The sequence below is a fragment of the Rhinatrema bivittatum genome, chromosome 2, assembly GCF_901001135.1.
Source record: "Rhinatrema bivittatum chromosome 2, aRhiBiv1.1, whole genome shotgun sequence".
NCBI classification, from domain to species: domain Eukaryota; kingdom Metazoa; phylum Chordata; class Amphibia; order Gymnophiona; family Rhinatrematidae; genus Rhinatrema; species Rhinatrema bivittatum.
This window is the reverse complement of record NC_042616.1, coordinates 742,085,950-742,106,156: the sequence shown is the minus strand read 5'-3', so window position 1 is coordinate 742,106,156 and position 20,207 is coordinate 742,085,950. Positions and strand designations below refer to the sequence as shown.

Genomic DNA, 20,207 nt, shown 5'->3' with positions numbered 1-20,207 from the left:
GGAAGGCCGAAGCGCAGGTACAAATAACAGGGAGAATGAACTTGGGGGCTAGAGTAGCCAGGAAATAAAGGACAGAAAAAACTGGAGAATGAGAATGTATGAATATACAGGAGCTCCTAATATACATATTAGGAGCTACCACCCGGGAAAAAGCTCTAGGCAATATCATGGATAATACTTTAAAATCGTTGGCTCAGTGTGCTGCAGCAGTAAAAAAAGCAAACAGAATGTTAAGAATTATTAGGAAGGGAATGGTTAATAAAACAGAAAATGTCATAATGCCTCTATATCGCTCCATGGTGAGACCACACCTTGAATACTGTGTACAATTCTGGTCGCCGCATCTCAAAAAAGATATTGTTGCGATGGAGAAGGTACAGAGAAGGGCAACCAAAATGATAAAGGGGATGGAACAGCTCCCCTATGAGGAAAGGCTGAAGAGGTTAGGGCTGTTCAGCTTGGAGAAGAGACTGCTGAGGGGGGATATGATAGAGGTATTTAAGATCATGAAAGGTCTTGAACGAGTATATGTGACTCGGTTATTTTCACTTTCAAATAATAGAAGGATTAGGGGGCATTCCATGAAGTTAGCAAGTAGCACATTTAAGACTAATCAGAGAAAATTCTTTTTCACTCAACGGGCAATAAAGCTCTGGAATTTGTTGCCAGAGGATGTGGTTTGTGCAGTTAGTGTAGCTGGGTTCAAAAAAGGTTTGGATAAGTTCTTGAAGGAGAAGTCCATTAACTGCTATTAATCAAGTTTACTTAGGGAATAGCCACTGCTATTAATTGCATCAGTAGCATGGGATATTCTTAGTGTTTGGGTAATTGCCAGGTTCTTGTGGCCTGGTTTGGCCTCTGTTGGAAACAGGATGCTGGGCTTGATGGACCCTTGGTCTGACCCAGCATGGCAATTTCTTATTTTCTTATGTTCTAATTCAAGATTCTCCTGAATGTAAGCATACATGGCCTTGGTTTCTGGGAGAGACAGGTATTACACCAATTCATGTGGTGGCATGGCCCCTGGGATGAGTTCAATATGACGTTGGATATACAATGAGGGAGCAAAACGTCAGACTTTTTTTTTTTTTTATAGAAAACATCCTTATAATCCATGTACTGAGGAGAAATTCCTGGTTGCAAATGGGTGAGGAGGTTCTACCAGCATAAAGCAGGATTCTGTACAGCCATGGCCCCATCTGGCAAGTTGTAATCAGACCAGTCAAAGTGTGGCTGGTGCTGCTGGAGCCATGGCAAACTCAGGATGATAGGATGAATGGCTTTGGAGATCACACAAAGGCTGATCTTTTTCACATACAGGAGTCCAGTGAGTAGGACCACAAGTGCTGTGGTCAGAATGACTTGACCTGGCAGTGGATCTTTGTAAACAGATGAAATCACCAAAGGAGAAGTCATCTGGACTATGGAAATCTGGAGTTGGTCAACTAGCTCCTTTAAGATAACATTTTCTCTGGAGTCAGAATCCACAAAAGAATGGGTGGTGAACTGCGTGGAACTCAGTTCCAAGGTGACCAGTAGAAGTAGTTGGTGAGCTAGAACAGTAAGGCCCAGAGGTATCTCCCCACAGAACCCTAGGCGCTGAAGTTTCCTGACCTCTGTGGACATTGAGGCAAAAGATAGCATTGAGCAGGATAGTACAGAGGCCCTGCTGTCTGCAAAGGAACCTTTCTTTTGGGGCCACCTGGCAGTATACTAGCGGCACTAGCTCTTTCAGATGCACAGAAGCCAAGGGTATGGCAGCTCGGGGACAGACCAGATATTGGAATCAAGGAGCTAATGCTGGATGAGTCTCTCAAGCACTTTGCTGCAAGAGGTGGTCTGTTTCGCCAGTTAGGGCCTCTAATAAATTGGGAAGATCCCAAGTGGTGAACTCATCTTTAATCTTTCTGGATAGACCTTCCATGAATATGGCTACTAGTGTATCTTCGCACCAGTTGAGCTTGAATATCAGCATTTGGAATTTGGGAGCCTTGGCGGAGTCTTGGTGGAGATGGAGCAGATCGGAAGTCATTGCTGCTCCACAATCTGGCTCTCAAAAACCATATAAATCTTCTCCACAAATTATTGTAAATTGAAGAGAATGAAGTTCCCTCACTCCAAGAGAGGAGATGCCCATACTAGTGTTTTGTTATCCAGCAGTGAGAGGACATATGTGGTTTTAGCTTAATTGTTAGGAAATAGTGGTGCCTGCAATTGAAAGTGCATTCTGCATTGGTTCAAGAAACCCTGTCATGGCTTGGGGTCTTTGGAAGACCAGGGTGGAGGTGGCAACTGAGGCACCGGCTGATTGGATACCACAGGAAGCAGCAAAGCTGGTGCAAATGGAAGTTGCATCAGTGGAGGGGTCAGTGCATCAAGGCAAATGTTCAGCTTGTCCATGACAGCAGCCAAGTGTTCCAGGGTGCCCTGTTGATGTTGTGGCTGTGGGCTATGTGCAGGGAAGTCAAGTTGGCCTAGTTGATGGCCTCAGCAAGCTATTGCATCTGTGGACCCTTGGGCCAAGGGAGGATTGGCTTTGCCTGTATGGAAGAACAATGCAGGTTGCGCCAATTCTGCCTGCAGGTTTCCACCATTGGCAGGCAAACCCAGTTGAGGCAGAGAACTGTCAGGACCTTCACCTATATCAGCACTAGTTCCCCTCAGGTTGAGCCAGTAGGACTTAGGTGGGGTTACTGATGATGCTTGAGAGGACTGTAGTTAGTTGGGTCATAGGCAGACAGCAGTCAGAGGTATCCAGTATCCAGGCAATGGTCAGAGGCAGTCAGTGGTCAAGGATATCCAAGGTCCAGACCAAAGTCAAATAAGGTATCTGTTCAAGTAGAGGAGTAGAGGGACGGATAGGCAGGGTGGGTAGGCCAAGGCCAGAATAGGAGGACAATGCAAAAGTAATAGACAAGGAAGAAGACAGAAGACAAGCCAGAGACAGCTGAATGAGGACTCAAGACAATGCTGGAATGAAGACTGAGACACTGGAAAGCAGCACATACTACTTAAGAATTAAACCTGTTGCTGAGGCAAGTTGGTATTCAGGAGCTGCCCTATTATAGGGCAACACTGGTGCCTCATCTACAGGGACCACAGGGCTTTTCCTGCCACGGTCCCTTAAAGACTGAGGAGAGACATGCACACACAATCGTAGGGGAAGAGTCAATGCTTTAGAGTTGGCAGCATCCTGCCATTTTATGGGCAGTGGCTTTATGACAGTGGCATCTCGTTGCATGGTGGCCCGACAGAGCTTCCCTGCATCGTGCAATAGTGTGGCTGTACTGGTACTGTAGGTAAGAGTGGTGGTTCACAGGATTAGCTCACAGACCGCTGAACGCAAAAGTTATTTGCTAACTCTGTATATCTTATAACTTAACTTCATCCTAGAATAACCCCAGGAGGCTGCTAATTTATCCAGCTCAATTTTATCGGCTAAACAGTTAACTAGATAAATCAGAGCCATTGAGAGAAGTGGGGAATTTAAAACCTTGTGTTTATCTGGCTAAGCCACAAACTTTGCCAAACAAATTGAATATTGACCTCCACTAAAGCTAGATGAATTTGTTTTTTTAAGAAGGTATGTGGAAAGATTTAAAGGATCATTTATTGTGGATCCTGATCCATCTGCATGTTATAAATATCTTTGTTTTGGTTTTGTGCTAGGGAAACTTTTTTTCAAAATAGGTTTTAACCCAGCTGCTGTTCAAACTATTTCTATTGGTTCTATTCACCAAAAATATGACAAAATGTATTTTCTGAATGGAGCCAATTTTATGAAAAGTTTGCACAGTGGACAATAATAAAATTTCCTGGTTCCCAGGTACAGTGAAATAATTTGACACATAACAATTAGAAACACCACTACTATGAATTTCTGTAAATTGTGGTCCTAGTATTTTTATCCATCTCTGCAACTTAGTTGGCTAGGCACTGTCAATCTTGGGGACAACACTCATTAAAAAGTATGAAATATTTCTGCATTAATTTCCAATTTCATTGTTAGCATGATAACAATAAAATGATCCAATAGTTTTTCAAAAGTTTACTTTCCAAAATAATGTACAAACATTCTGCAAAGCAAAATTACATTTTGATGAAAGTTTTGAAACTTTCCTTTGATTTATGATTTTGGAACTCTGTTAAGCATTTTCTCATAGGCACAGAATAACAACACTGACTAAAGAGGTATCTTTGATCATTATTCAACAGAGAGAAAAGCTCTGAGTTTCCTTTGTGTGTAACCCAAGGTCAGCATAGCATACAGCATCTTTTTACTTTTGATTTATACCACTCTCAGCTTTTTGATGGGCGGTATAAAACTGTAAATAATAAATAAATAAATGAATATGAAACAAATCAGTATTGACACATACCATTAATCTTATTAAAATTCACTGACTACATTTTAGATTGCTTCTTGTAGACTGGTCAGAAACCCTGGATGACTGTTCCCTAATGTTTGGCCTTCAACCGCTCTTTCTTTCACAGTCAGAAAAGTATTTTAGATAATTAGAGGTTTGGGGAGAAATCACACAGCTGCTGAGTGATTTTAACCAGATATCTGTAGCTGAATGTGCAGCTGAACCTAGTGATTCCTAAATTTTAATAAACTGTAAACTAGGTATTTAGCTGAAAAGTCAAGAAAATCTGGTCGATCAAAATTAATCCTGCTAGATTTAGCAAATTTAGGTCCTGATTTACAAAGATTTTTTGCCATTTGATCTCTATAGAAAAAACCTTGGTAAATCAGGTCATTAGACAGTTAGTACTGAAAATCAGTGGTAACCAGTTAAGTCCTCTAACCTCATCCATCTCACCAAGCTGGCTATATTTTCTTTCTCCCAACATAAAATATAAAAGTACCAGGTACCCCACTGCCCTTTCCCAATCACTCTTCTGACATAAAAATAAGTGCTTCCTCCCAATTTAAGCTGAATTTTAAAAGCGCCAAAATCGGGATATGTGTTTGCATGTAGGAGATGTACGTGTTCACCCGATTTTAAAAGCCACCTACATGCGCGTGCATCTCCCAATACACAAATATATCACTCAGAATGAAAAAGGGGTGTGGTTTGGGTATGGTGTTGGGGCATGGGCTTTCTAGGCATGGCCAAGAGAAGTGTGTGCAAGGACTTACACGTCTGGGCGTGCCCCCAGGTTCAGTACTGCCTAACTTTACTTCTGCTATGGATGATGAATAAGTAACAAAAAATAGGACTCTGTAAGTGGTTTAAGGGGTGACTGTGGGGTAGCTTGGGGTTTGGAGGACCTAGCTCTAGGCTGGGAGAACTGGTGGATGAACTGGGGAAACTGGACATGGCATGGATGCGCACCTGATATAAAACTCCTCTATGTGCGTGGCTTGTACCCGACTTAAGGTGGCTGTGCGTGCCCACTTGCAAAATTGGGTACACACATACACATGTCCAGGCAATTTTATTACATACATATGTATATGCACATATGTTCCAAAATTGCCATGCCCCTGGGTGTGTGCCAATGCACACACGTCAATGTGTGCCTGCACACCCCTTTGAAACTTGCCATCTTCCAATCATCTTGAATTATGTCAGAAATCTAACTGGCCTGAGTTTGACCTCAAATTGTTTACATGTAATGAATTCATACATGCGAAAGTATATTGAGACATAAAGGAAAACTAGTTTGAATTATGATTGAAATATATGGCTTCTTTTATGTGCTTTACAGTTCTCTGCCCTGCAAATGAAATCCGCCTGGATTCAACTGGTGTCTTATTGAGCCCTGGCTACCCTGACAGTTATCCAAATCTGCAGATGTGTGCATGGACCATCAGTGTGGAAAAGGGTTATAACATTACCATGTACTTTGAGTTCTTCCAGACTGAAAAGGAATTTGACATTCTTGAGGTGTTTGATGGTAACTACATTTATTTATTATTACATTTGTATTCCACTACATCCTTGCAATATGATCTGTGTGTATTTATTATTATTATATTATTTTTTATATACTGACATTCAATCTGAGATAACATATTGGTTCATATTCAGGTACTATAGGTATTTCCCTATCCCTAGAGGGCTTACAATCTAAGGCCTGGATTTATCAAAATGCTATAAGTATCGCATGTGATAGCAAAAAGGGCATGTTTTATGCTAATATACAGTTTATCACAATTTGCACTAATTACCTATGCAATGATATAAGTTAGTGCAAATTGTGATAACATTTTCAGACTGTGCAATAAGTGCCATACCTGTTGTATGTCCTGCATTTAACAAGAGAGAGAGAGAGAGCGAGAGAGAGACTAGCCACAATGTCCTCGCCCTAGATAGGTATTTGTATCCCTATGGGAGGCCCACCTAGTAACTCGAGGTGAGGTTTAGGCATTTGTGTAGGGGATTAGGGGACACTTTGGCATTCAACGTGAGACGTATGAACAGAACAGTGGTCTCTTGTGCAGATTTGATGACCTTTGGAGTGAGGAAACTCACTCCAAGATGAGATTTGTGCAATGTTCTCTCCACCTAGCTTGATGTTACCCAGGTAGAGCATCCATCTCTCTCTCTCTCTCCCTCTCTCTCAAAACAGGCCTTTCAGGAGACATCATGAACTGCACTAACACCTTACTGCCTCATAATGCAAGTTATTGCACAGCTTAACGCTACTGGAAAAGGTGTAGTTAAAATCAGCATTAAGTCTGCTCAATAGCAGTTCACAGACTGGCAAACCCAGCTCACTCCTCCTCTTTTTCAAATTTGTATCACACCATACAATACAGTTCTATCGCATGCCTTAAAGTTGTTTTTGCATGCCAAAAACCACCTTTTAATAAATGACACCCTAAGTTTGTACCTGAGGCAATGGAGAGTAAAGTGACTTGCCCAAGGTCACAAGGAACAACAGCAGGACTTGAACCCTGGTCTCCTGGCTTGTAGTCCACTGCTCTAACAACTAGGCCAGAGCTTTCCAAACTGTGTGTCGGGACACATTAGTGTGTCGCCTGCAGTGTGCAGGTGTGTCGCGCGAACGTAGCACATTAAAACCCGGTCCACATAGCCACTCCTCTCCAGGTCACGCGCAGGTGATGGCACGTGATGCCGCGCCGTCAAATCCGACGCAAGTTTGGGTTTTTTTTTACTAGCAATTCGCTTTTTTTTTTCAGTTCGTGGGTTGCTTATTATTGGGCGATTTTTGCTGTCAATCACGTTTTTTTGGGCTTGCTGGGTAGGACTTTAGACCAGCTGTCCCTGTCATTGGCTGCTGCTGCTGATGAGTATTGCAAGCAACAGTGTCTGGTGATCATGGAAGGTGTTATGCACCACGGCAGGCTTGAACCCTGAAGGGAGTGAAGCACTGAACTGGCAACAATCAAAAAGAAGAGGTACATGAGTGTGGGGGCCAGACATGTGCTGGGGGGGGGGGAGATATGAGTGTGTGGGGGACAGAAACGTACTTGGGGGGGGGGAGAGAGATGAGTGTGTAGGGGACAGAAATGCTTGGGGAGTAGAAAGATGAGTGTGTGGGGGACAGACATTGTTACTCCTAAATTATAACAATAACATTCATCTTGGAAAATTATATATTTTTAATATAAATGAAAGGTTTTCATGAGATAGGTTGTGTTGTGAAACATTTTATTTATGTATATATTTAAGGAAACATACATACATTGTCAAAATATGTTTCGTTTGTTTAACCTTTAACCTCTGGTTTGCTAGTAGACTGAATTACTGTGTCTTGAAATTATGTTTGTCTAAAAAGTGGGTCACCAACATGAAAAGTTTGGAAAGCTCTGAACTAGGCTATTTCTCCTCCCTTATAACAAGCAAACATTCATAAATATACATAAAATAGAAACACACTGTTACAAATCCATAATATATCAGGCTTGGAGTGTGTCTGTCAGTGATCGTGGATGTTCCGCAGGCCGCCGATAGATGTCACTATAATATGTATTTATTTATTTTTATTTATTTAAAATCTTTTCTATACCATCGTTAAGTTAATTCACCATCACAATGGTTTACAAAAAGGCACAAATAATATTAAAAGTTGATTGGTATAGATTTCATATTATAGATGTGCCATTAGTGAACGGTAACATGTTTTTTATAATATAAAAAGCTATGTGTTGATTTTGCTTATATGTTAGTTTAAAAAACTTCTTTACTGTTCCTATATAAATTTAACACTCTAATATGTATTAGGAGATAGGAAAGAAACATTTTAAAAGCTTATTTCTTGGTGCTTACTTATGCGCTCATTTGTTTTCTTCGTTCTCCTTATAAAAAGCCTGTTTAAAAAGCGAGGTTTTTAGACTTACTTTGAAAAGTGGCATTGAGTTTCCCAGCCTGCTGATAGATGGCGCAGGTGGCTCAAACACGGCACAGGTAGGAAGGACAGCGACCATCGTGGGAGAGGCAGAATATAGCAGAGGAGACCCTAGCATGCAGCGAACGGAGCGCGACCCGCAGCACATGCTCTGTTTGCGGCGAGGAGGAAGTCCCGGCCGCCGTTCGCGGCAAAAAGGAAGGCCCCCGTGTGCCGTGATCGGCATGCCTGGGCCTTCATCTTCACTGCAAACGGAGCGTGTACCGCAGGACGCGGCATGTCGGGGTCTCCGCTGCTATTTTCTGATCTACGCTGATATTTTCTGATCACGCCGAAAATGGAAGGTCCCCCATGTGTCGCGAACGGCACACTGGGCCTTCATCTTCGCCGCGAACGGTGTGCCAAGCCTTCATTTTTGCCGTGAACATTGCGGGTCCCGCGGCTTGCCGGTGAGAGATAATGTTTGTCGGGGAGGGAAGGGTGAGAGAGAGCAGGAGGGTGTGAAACAGAGCATTGGGGGGGGGGGGATGCCAGTGAGAGACAATGTGTGTGTGAGAGAGGGGGTGACAGAGAGCATGGTTGGTGAGAGGTGGGTGAGGAGGGTGTGAGAGAGAGCATGGGAGGTAATAGAGGGTGGATGGGGGGATGCTTGAGTGTGGGTTTCAGAGAGAGGGAGCCTATATGAGGGGAGGGGGATACCGGTGAGCGAGAAGGTTTGTCGAGGATGGTGAGAGATAGCAGGAGGGTGTGAGAGAGAGCATGGGGTGGGATGCTGATGAGAGAGAATGTGTGTGTGAGGGGGGTGACAGAGAGCATGGTTGGTAAGAGGGGGGTGGGGAGGGTGTGAGAGAGAGTATGAGAGGTATAAGAGGATGGGTGGACCCTCGCCATGCCGGTGACAGACAATGTGTGTCGGGGAGGGTGAGAGAGAGCAGGAGGGTGTGAGAGAGAGAATGGGGGGGGGGGGATGCCAGTGAGAGGGAATGTGTATGTGAGAGAGGGGGGTGACAGAGAGCATGGTTGGTCAGAGGGGGGTGGGGAGGGTGTGAGAGAGAGCATGGGTGGGATGCCGGTGAGAAAGAATGTGTGTGTGAGAGAGGGGGGTTACAGAGAGCATGGTTGGTGAGCGGGGAGTGGGGAGGGTGTGAGAGAGAGCATGGGGGGATGCCGGTGAGAGAGAATGTGTGTGTGAGAGAGGGGGAGTGACAGAAAGCATGGTTGGTGAGCGGGGGTGGGGAGGGTGTGAGAGAGAGCATGGGGGGGGATGCAGGTGAGAGAGAATGTGTGTGTGAGAGAGGGGGGGTGACAGAGAGCAAGGTTGGTGAGGGGGGTGGGGAGGGTGTGAGAGAGAGCATGGGAGGTTAGAGAGGGTGGGTGGAGGAATGCTTGAGTGTGGGATTCAGAGTGAGGGAGCTTATATGAGGGGAGGGGGATGCCGATGAGAGAGAATGTGTGTGTGTGAGAGAAGAGAGGGGGTGTGGGGGAGTGCGATAGACAGCCTGGTTGGTAAGAGGGGAAGTGCGCGGGATGCATGACTGTGGGTTTCAGAGAGGGAGCCTATATGATGGGATGTGTGTGTGTGCCAGAGAGTGAGGGAGCCTGTATGAGGGTGTGTGTATGTGGAAGAGACACTCTTACAGTGAATTTTTAGGGAAATTTGGCTCAAAACAAGGAGCAGATGTGCCAATAAAAAGGCTCGCCACCTGGGTGTAGAACGGGTACAGTTGCTAGTAAACATATACAAATAACAATGTATGTTATATAATTCTGGAAACTCATAATTATTGTGTTATGATATATTCAATTTCTATAGTCATTCTACACATTTATTTATTAATTAAAAATTGGTTAACCACCTGTCAAGCTTTCTGGGTGGTTTCCAATAGTTATACTCATAGAGGTGAATTTTAAAAGCGCAGCATGCACATCAGTTAGGAGATACATGAATATTCCTGCACTCGGTGAATTTTCAAAGCTGCCCAGATATGCACATATCTCGTGCTGTGCGCTCAAAAAAGTTTTCATAAAAGGGGTGGGGCATGGGTGTGGTCTGGGTGAGGCATGGGCATTCATGGATTTCACATTGAAATTATTTATTTATTTATGTAACGCTTTTCTATACCGACCTTCAAAGACCATATCAGATTGGTTTACATCGAATTGGGGGACTGAACCAAAGACAATAGTTAAAACAGGAAAAACAAAGTTACATTAAACAAGGATGGTAAACTTGGAGGCATCGACTGCTGGAAGAAAAAAGGCCTAGGTATGCAGTAAACAAGTATAAACGATTGGTGAGTCAGGGGAGGATCTTATTGCCCAAGTTTGTTGTGGTCCCCTGCTGCATAACTTTACTTCTGCTATGGATGGTGCATAAAACAAAAAAAATGAAATATATCAGCATGGTTTTAAAAGCTCGGGATAACAGGGGAAATGGGAAGTTAATAAAGTGGGGGAGGGGGTTGGAAGTCCTATCCATTACCTGGGCAAACCGAAAACAAACTGGGAAAACTGGGAATGGCATCAGCATGCGTGTTTTTTAACATCTCTACACTTACGTGGTAGAAGTGGCATTTGCACACACTGCCACGAACATGTCCACTTAAAATTGCCTAGGCATGTGCACACAATCAACCTATTTTACAATGTGTATGCATATACATGCACATGTTATAAAATAGCTGTGCCCCTGGATGCAAGCCTGCAAAAGCACACACATGTCCTCCCGCACGCCTGTTTAAAAGTTACTGGCCAAATTATTAAAACACACATACCAACATGAACAGAAAACAAAGTAACAAAATGAAAACATAATAAAATATCACAAATATAAACCTGCTGTATATACAACACTACCTAACTTGCAGACATCATGCCTTCTTGAATAAAATGTACTATCCTGTTTAATTAGCAATTAAAGGCTTAACCAAACAAAAAAGCATTCAACATTTTTCTAAATTTTGTGGTTGGGACCTTCTTCTTCAAATCCTGCAGCAGTGTGTTCCACAAAATAGGGCTATGAATGTAAAATAAATGCTTTCATGACTCATCAAGTCATACAATTTTGAAAGATGGAACATCCAACAAAGTCTGTGAGGTAAATCTCAGAGTTCTAGAAGGCCAGTATAATTTCAAAGCAGCATTGAAATTGGATGGAGTCAACCCATTGACTCTTTTGAAAATCATCATAATTACTTTGAATTTAACACTCCAAATAACTGGGAACCAATGATATTTAATCAAAGTTGGAGTTATATGCTGATGCAATGACACCCTAGATACAACACGTGCAGTGGAATTGTGTATGTTTTGGAATGCCCTCATTGTATTATTAGGCAAACCTATATAAAGAGCAATATAGTACTCAATGGATGAAATCACCAATGCATGAAGAACTGTTTTCAGAGCATACTCACTTAGGGGCGGATTTTAAAAGGCCCGAGTGCGCCGGCGGCCTATTTTGCATAGGCCGCCGGCGCGCGTAAAGCCCTGGGACGCGCGTAAGTCCCGGGGCTTTCGAAAAGGGGTGGGAGGGGGCATGTCCGGGGGTGTTCACGAAACGACGCGGCGTTTCGGGGGCATGCTGCAGCGTTTTGGGGGTGGGCCCAGGGGCGTGGTGCCGGCCCAGGGGCGTGGTCGAGGCCTCCGGACCAGCCCCGGGGACCGGAGGACGGAGTGGGGCTGCCGGCCGACACGCGCAGGCTGCCGATTTTGCGCAGGCTTGCGCACGCCGACCCAGGATTTTATAAGATACGCTCGGCTACGCGCGTATCTCATAAAATCCAGCGTACTTTTGTTCGCACCTGCTGCGCGAACAAAAATACACGCTCGCGTATCGTTTGAAGATCTACCTCTTAGGGCCTGATTTTAAAAAGCTTTTTTATGCATTCAACTGCACTCTACACATATAAGTGGGCTTTTGAAAATTGCTTATATGCCATTGAATTATCCATAGGTTATACATGTGTAAATACACTTTTCATGGGTAAATGACCTTCTAAAATTGCTGTGATAGTTGATTACATTTATATGTGTAACCCCTTTTAAAATTACCTCCTATGATAGGGACATAATCTTTGTAACCTGCTTAACATATGGTTGAAATGTTAGCTTTGGGTCCATGACTACATTCAAATTTAAGGCTTGACTTAAGATGGAGATGGATATACCATCCACCATCAGCAGGAATTCTTGCACAATATATATACTTTTTTTCATATCCAATGCTATTCTGTTATCATATAACCATGCCTTCTTGGTATTTAGACAACAAAAGATCCTATTTAAGGCCTCAGTATGTGACCCCCTTAAGGGGTAAAAAAATTCTATGTCATCCACAAACACTTGATACCCCATATCTAGATCCACTCAGATCTTACAGATGGGGGCAGTAAGAGGTGGACAGCACCAAGCCTTGAGGAACCCCTGGTCAACATCAAAACTGATTGATTTCCCCCCATCACTATTCTCTGAAATCTCCCTGAAAGAAATGATTGAAACCACTTATAGATGGTGCCACCGATCCCTATATTGTTTATGCGATCCGGCAGGATTTGATGGACAACTGGATCAGATGATGTGATTAGGTCATGAAGCATAAGTAAAAACTCAGTCCCACTATCAAATCCCCTTCTGAAGATATCTACTCTTCAGAAGTACTCTTGACAATTCAGAAACACACTCCAAATACTTTGTTTTATACCTTTTCCTATGTAATTATTTCTTTAAAAATTTCAAAGAATTTTGTTGTTAAAAATCTTTCTGTACTAAGTTTATTTATCAAAAACAAAATGTTAACATCTCTCTACCAATAGCTGTGATATGTGTAGATTTGTTATATCAGTCTATGAAATGTGTGCTTTTGTTATAGCATTTGCAAATATTGAATAACCATTTTATAACCTTTGCAATCTACAGATAGAAATTAAAACAGATAAATATATATTTAGAAATACATGATTGATTAAATAAAAAAAATATATATTTTGTGAACGCTAACTGACCTTATCATTCTTTCTTTATCTCAAGGGCCAAGTAGCCATAGTCCACTGTTGATTTCCCTAAGTGGAGACCAAGCCTCTTCCCTTAATATAAGCAGCACTGGTCATGAAGTGTTTCTCCGTTGGTCAGCAGATCATGGTACCAACAAAAAAGGCTTCAGAATCAGATATATAGGTATGTGACTGAGCTGTTTAGTTTTTTATGATAGAAAATTGGAATACAGGACAGGTTTTCTCAAACACTCTATGAGTTGTGTCATATTTTTCATTACTGTGTGCAGAGATATCTGTTTAGAAAGCTGTTTGTATGTCCTCCCGTGATTTTTATGAAAAATTTACTGGCATATCTTCCTTTGTGTGGCATTTTATTACTCCTTAAACATTACCAGTTTAATATGCTTATGTTAATGTTCAACTACAGGTAACCAAAGCAATTAATAATTTTTGTAAACTGCTTTGGAAAGAGAAGTAAGGTTTATTTATTTATTTTACAAATTTGTATTCTGCTGCTCTACAATTCTCAGCAGATTAAATAATCACATGCATAATCAGAAATACAAAATAGAAAAGACATCCATAACAACATAAACATGAAAGGACATGAACAAACCAATCAATACCAGGTATAAATCAAACAAAACATCAGCATTGCAAATCAGATAAAATCCGCATAGGTTTGAAAATATCTGAACTGTATGTTAAAGCTAGGGAAAACAGATGAGTTTTTTAATAATCTAAAACAAAGTACGTCAGTCTATGCCTTCATCTCATCAGGTAGTTCATTCCACAGAACTGGGACAGCTGTAGTGAATGCTCTATTCCTAGATATTTAAACTTAATTAACTTAGGAGACGGTATCTCCAGAAGATTTTTAGATGCCGAGTGCAAAGAACATATGGGATGATATTTTTGAATCATTGACACGAGACAGTGAGGTACACAATTACAAGGGGATTTGAAAACCGAACACAAAACTTTGAACTGAACATGGTTGGCAACAGAGAACCAGTGTAATTTGGCTAAAACTGGTGATATATGGTCATATATTAAAGTACCAGATATAAGACAAGCTACCAAATTTTGAATTAATTGTAAGATTTGAAAGACAAGGAAGGCAAACCCAAGTATAGGGAATTGCAATAATCCAGTGAAGAAAGAATTAATGCTTGGGCAATAGTCTGGCAATCAGAAGAACAAAGGAAAGTCTTTGCAGACCGGAGCATACACATTTTGAAATAGGAATATTGAATTAAAGAGTTAATAAGTGGGTGGAACATAAGCGAGGAATCAATAGTAACTCCTACATTTTGAGTTTGTGTGGGACTAGGGATAGTCTGACCATCATAGTTGAATGCCAGAGGAAAATCATTCATCTCAGTTCAAAGCACATGTATTATGCTTCCTGATTTTCTTATTTAACATTATTTGATAAAGATGTTTAGTCTACAAGGAACACTATTAACACAATTTCATTAGAATAATTTAAAGCATAGTTAAAACATGCTGACTTAAATCATATTTTCATTCTACATCTAAAATGCCATTCAGTTCTACCTGGAATTAAATATGTTATATACTATATTAAATTGTATTTTATTGCTCTGGATTTTCCAACTTACCTTCTCTTTCAGATTTTCCGGACTGATAACTAGGGAAATATTAAGGGGTAGATTTTAAGACCTGCGCGCGGGCGTACATGTGGGCGAGCTACCCGGCACGTACAAATGTACGCCAGATTTTATAACTTGTGCATGCCCCTAACCTTTCCCCCCCAGCCCTACTCTAACCCCCCAAAAATTTTTTATCAAACCTTTCGCCTTTGCCTGGAGGCAGGCACAGGTTGCGCGTACTGGCAGCCCGCCGGCACACGATCCTCCGTCACAGCAGCAAATAGTCACTGTGTCGGAGGCCTCTGGCCCTGCCCCACCCCAGCCCACCCTTTTTTGCAAGCTCCGGGACTTAGACGCATCCCGGGGCTTTACGCGCGTCGCCGAGCCTTTATAAAATAGGCCCAACGTGCGTAAGGCGATTTAAGCACTTAGGGGGTCATTTTCAAAGGAGTTACGCATGTAAATGTGACATACTATCGTAGCAATTTTCAAAAGCTATTTACTCGAGTAAAGTGCACTTACTTGAGTAAATCCTATGGACAATTCAATGGCATATATTGTAGCAATTTTGAAAAGCCCACTTACTTGAGTAAAGTGTATTTACTCGAGCAAAAACCAGTTTTGCTCGAGTAAATGCTTTTTAAAATCTACCCCTTAGAGCTTTTAAAATCCGGCCCTAAGTGCTTTGCAGTTGAAGGATGGAAATTAAGGCCAGATTTTAAAAAGCCTACACACGTAAATCTATTGGATTTACACGTGTAAAGCCTTGGGGTGCATGTAAGTCTCAGGGCTTCGAAAAAGGGGTGGGGAGGGGGCAGGATGTGGCGGTCCGGGGGGCAGGGCAGTCGGGGCCAGAGGCCTCCGGCACAGCGTCCATTTGCCACTGTGTTGGAGGATTGTGTGCCGGCAGGCTTCTGGTGTGCAACCTGTGCCTGCCCGGAGGCAGGCGCAACAGGTGAAATAAAGGTCAGGGGGTTTAGGATAGTACTAGTGGGCAGTAGAGTTAAGGGAAAGGGAAATGAGGTTAGGTTAGAGGGTTGGGAAGTTCCCTCCCAGGCTGCTCCGATTTTGGAGCGACCTGGGAGGGAACAGGGGAAGGCTGCGAGCATCGGTGCATGTGAGTTGCACAATTGTGCACCCCCTTACGCATGCCGACCCATGATTTTATAACATGTGCACACCAGCGCGCGCATGTTATAAAATCGGGCGTCGATGTGTGCACGCTGGGTAGCGCAAGCACATGGACACCCATGCGCAAGTTCTTAAATCTATCCCTAAATCTTCTCCATATCTAAATCCATTAGTGATCTCACTGGCAAGAAAGGGCCAGTCAATAGATATTTCCTAGGGATGTACATGAATTATTTCTTCCCTACAATAAAATGTTGTGGGCCAAAAAGGAACTATGGTGCTTTATTCAGTTTTTCGTGACAATACAAAAAATAAGAAAATCCACTAGACAGGATAATAATGATTATAACAACAAATGAAGAATCCCGTATAAGTAAAGCGGCGGGGACGCTTCAAGAGACCTCATAATAATTGTCAACTTTTTAAAGCTGGCATGTAAGCTTATAATGGCTCAAGCTTGACTGTACTTGTAATCATCGGTCTCTATGAGCGTGTGATGCTCCTGCAAAAGGTAGCTATCTCTCGGCGCGGTCAGTCTCTCTTAGTACTCTGTAGAGTCTCTGAATATACTTAACTTGCGATTTTCATGTCCGTAGACAAACCAGTATTGTTGATACAAGTGTAATCCGATGCTATTACCGACACGGCGTGTTTCGGAGGAAACCCTCCTTCATCAGGGGCTCGGATGTCACTAATGCCGGTTTTTCACATAATTCGTGGAAGGCAAGTTATGCGGCTGTGTTATAGCGTCTCAGATGGTTTTCCAATGATGCTGGACATGCATTCGTGGAGCCGTGCGAGACATCTGTCAGCTGACAGATGTCTCGCACGGCTCCACGAATGCATGTCCAGCATCATTGGAAAACCATCTGAGACGCTATAACACAGCCGCATAACTTGCCTTCCACGAATTATGTGAAAAACCGGCATTAGTGACATCCGAGCCCCTGATGAAGGAGGGTTTCCTCCGAAACACGCCGTGTCGGTAATAGCATCGGATTACACTTGTATCAACAATACTGGTTTGTCTACGGACATGAAAATCGCAAGTTAAGTATATTCAGAGACTCTACAGAGTACTAAGAGAGACTGACCGCGCCGAGAGATAGCTACCTTTTGCAGGAGCATCACACGCTCATAGAGACCGATGATTACAAGTACAGTCAAGCTTGAGCCATTATAAGCTTACATGCCAGCTTTAAAAAGTTGACAATTATTATGAGGTCTCTTGAAGCGTCCCCGCCGCTTTACTTATACGGGATTCTTCATTTGTTGTTATTCAGTTTTTCGGCATCATTTGCAATTGACTTACCAATGGGGCAGGAGTGACCGGGGATCATTTTTGCCCTGTGAAGAAAATATTTAGCAGTGAAGACGTTAAGAGGGATTGAGGGTAGACATTGTGAATTTATAATTTCTGGTAGTGGCAAGGACTGAGATTGTTTTGCTTTGTATTTTGTTTCTTTAAAGAAAAAAAAGATTTAATATAAAGTAAAAATGGAAAACATTTTAAGAAATGAAAAATAATTCTGCACAACCCTAGTAGTTACCTCTGGTGTCTGAGAATAGCAGGTATGTGTTGTGATCAGTGGTCTGTGTGCCCGACCCGTAGACCATAGCTCTTACCTCCAGCTCCGAGGCTGTGCCAATTCTGCCAGATGCCGGGGAGGACCCTGAAGAATGATTCGGATCACTGATACCCTCTGCTTGCCACTGCTGCTTCTTGGGACCCCGGCACAGCCTCCTTCCTGCTCACTAGGTAGGCTGCAACAATCTCCCGGCCTCTGATGCCACAGCAGCCCTGGGCCTCTCCTAAAAGCACGCACACCCAAACCTGACCTTCTGAAAAGGCCAGGGAGGGAATAGGGGAAGGACACCCATTGATTACATCACTGCATAGGAACTATTTAAGCCCTACAGTTGCACCACTCCTTGCCTCAGCAATAGGTCGACTCCGATGGAGAAGTACATTGCCTCTGCATTTCTGGTTCCTGTTTCCTGATCCTTGCTGCCTGGTTCCTGATTCACTGTGTGCTATTCCTGAGTTCCTGTGTCCTGTTTCTGGTTCCTTGGCAGTCCGGTTTGTCTCTGAGTTTTTGTCTCTGTGGTCAGCCTTCCCTTCATCTGTCTTCAGCATCTCATTTTGCTCCTTGGTCTCTTGTCCTCCTTCCTCCTCTCTCCTATTCATTCCTCATCTCATCAGATTGGACTTCTGGCTTTGACCTTGGATCAGACTTCTGGCTTGGTTTTGGATTGGGCTTCTGGCTTGACCTCAGATTGGACCTTGATGCTGCTTGATCTCCACCTGCCACTGACCACTGCCTGTTTCCCTTTATTGATTGAACTTTATCTACCTGACCACTGCCTGAACCATGACACCTAGTGAACTCTGCCTTCCTGAACACAGCCTGAACCAGACTCCATTTTCCTATTGCCTGTCTAGACTGCTGTCTGACTGTCTTCACCTCCTCCCTTGTGCTGGCTTGCAACATCTACTATATGATGGATCTTCACCTTCACAAAGGCCCATAACTAAGTCCTGCTGGCCCCGGCACCCAAGGACTCAACCTAAGGGGAAAGAGGGCAGGTATTGGTGAAGCTCCAGTTGGGCCTCTGTTTCAACCATCTCTGCCTGCCAACAGTGAGGACCTGCAGGGCACCTCCCTGCAAGTTGCACCAACTCTACCAAGTTGCCTCAGGGTCCACTTCTGCAACAGATTGCTGAGGCCATAGACCCGGCAGATGTTGCAAGCCCTTAGGGCATTCTATGCCTAGCGCAGAAAATCCATCAGCAGTAACAGATTATTGAGCTCCTGGTGGGCTCCATGGAGTTACTCAGCACCTGCCTGGATGCAACAGCTGTGTCTTCAGCTCCTGCACCCAGCATGGCATGTCCAGTCATATCAGCTCCACCACTGAGTGTTTACCAGTCTTACACCAGTATGCAGGTGTCCCAAAACAGTGCACTAGTTCTTGAACCAATGCTTTATGCACTTCTCACTCCAGCTGGCACTATTTCCCATTGACTCTGTCAAGACCACTTTCATGCTCTCGTTATTGGATGGGAAGGCCTTGGCCTAAGCCTCTCCCATATGGGAGCAAGCGGATCCTTTTGTTCAAGTTCTGCAACAATTTGTCAAGGCCTTCAAGCTTGTCTTTGATGATCCAGGCCAGCTGGCCATTTTGGGTTCGGACCTTCTCTATCTATGCCAGGGTGCTCGACCCTTGATGCATAATGTGATCGAATTGCAAACCACAGCATTTTTATGGAAGGGCTGTCTTCCCAGGTGAAAGATGAGTTAGCCATCCATGAGCTTCCAGACTGTCTTATCAACTTGGCTGGGAGAATGTTTGCCCCCTCCAGCAACGGGCCAAGGAGTTCTGCCCACCATGCAGACTGGTTACGTTAGCTCCAGGATTTCAATACCTTCTCTTTCCCACTCTGATGGCTGCCTCAGCTCAAGCATGTTCAGAGGAACTGATGCAGCTCAGCCAGGGAAGCCTCACTCCTGAAAAAAGGTTCTACCAATGCTAATGGGACTTTGTTTTTATTGTGCTGGGTCCAGGCACCAGCATGCACACTGCCCAATGAATCCAGGAAACTAACAAACCTAGGATCAGAAGTGGGGTTGATCCTAAGCTTCATGACTCCAGCTCCTCTGCTGACACTCCGGTGGCCATTGTTATGGATAACCAGGAGTTCCCTTCTGTCACCTTCATTGACTCCGGTTCCAGGAGAAATTTCATAATGAATGCCCTCGTCGACCACTTAAATCTTTCCATGGTCACCAGTACCTTGTTAATGTTGTTTATTCAAGGATTGCCTTTACCCAGTTGAATCACACTTGCCATTACTCCCCTGTATATATACACCATTTTACTACATGTGGAGAGCATGATATTCCACATCATCAATAAGGCCTTACACCCCATCGTGCTGGGTCTTCAATGGCTACAACTCCTCTCTCCACAGTCCAACTGGGCCATATTAAAGCTATTCACCTGGGGACCTCATTGCCACGACTCTTATTTGCAATGAGTAGAAACTCCTCTCCGCTTACCTTTAGTGGCCAATCTAGTGGGCTTGCCCCCACAATACGCCAACTTTGCTGAATTTTTCTTTCCAGAAATGAGGCTCAGGCTC

The 20,207-nt window shown here is 43.4% G+C and overlaps 1 protein-coding gene across 1 annotated transcript in view; it reads left to right on the top strand.

Annotated features, from left to right (window-relative positions):
* The window catches only part of CSMD3 (CUB and Sushi multiple domains 3), a 3,551,396-nt gene that overhangs the window by 2,929,725 nt on the left and 601,464 nt on the right, over positions 1 to 20,207 (top strand). Inside the window, 2 exon segments of the mRNA XM_029591914.1 lie at positions 5,716 to 5,904; positions 13,351 to 13,497. Of these exon segments, the coding sequence (XP_029447774.1) occupies positions 5,716 to 5,904; positions 13,351 to 13,497 (336 nt within the window).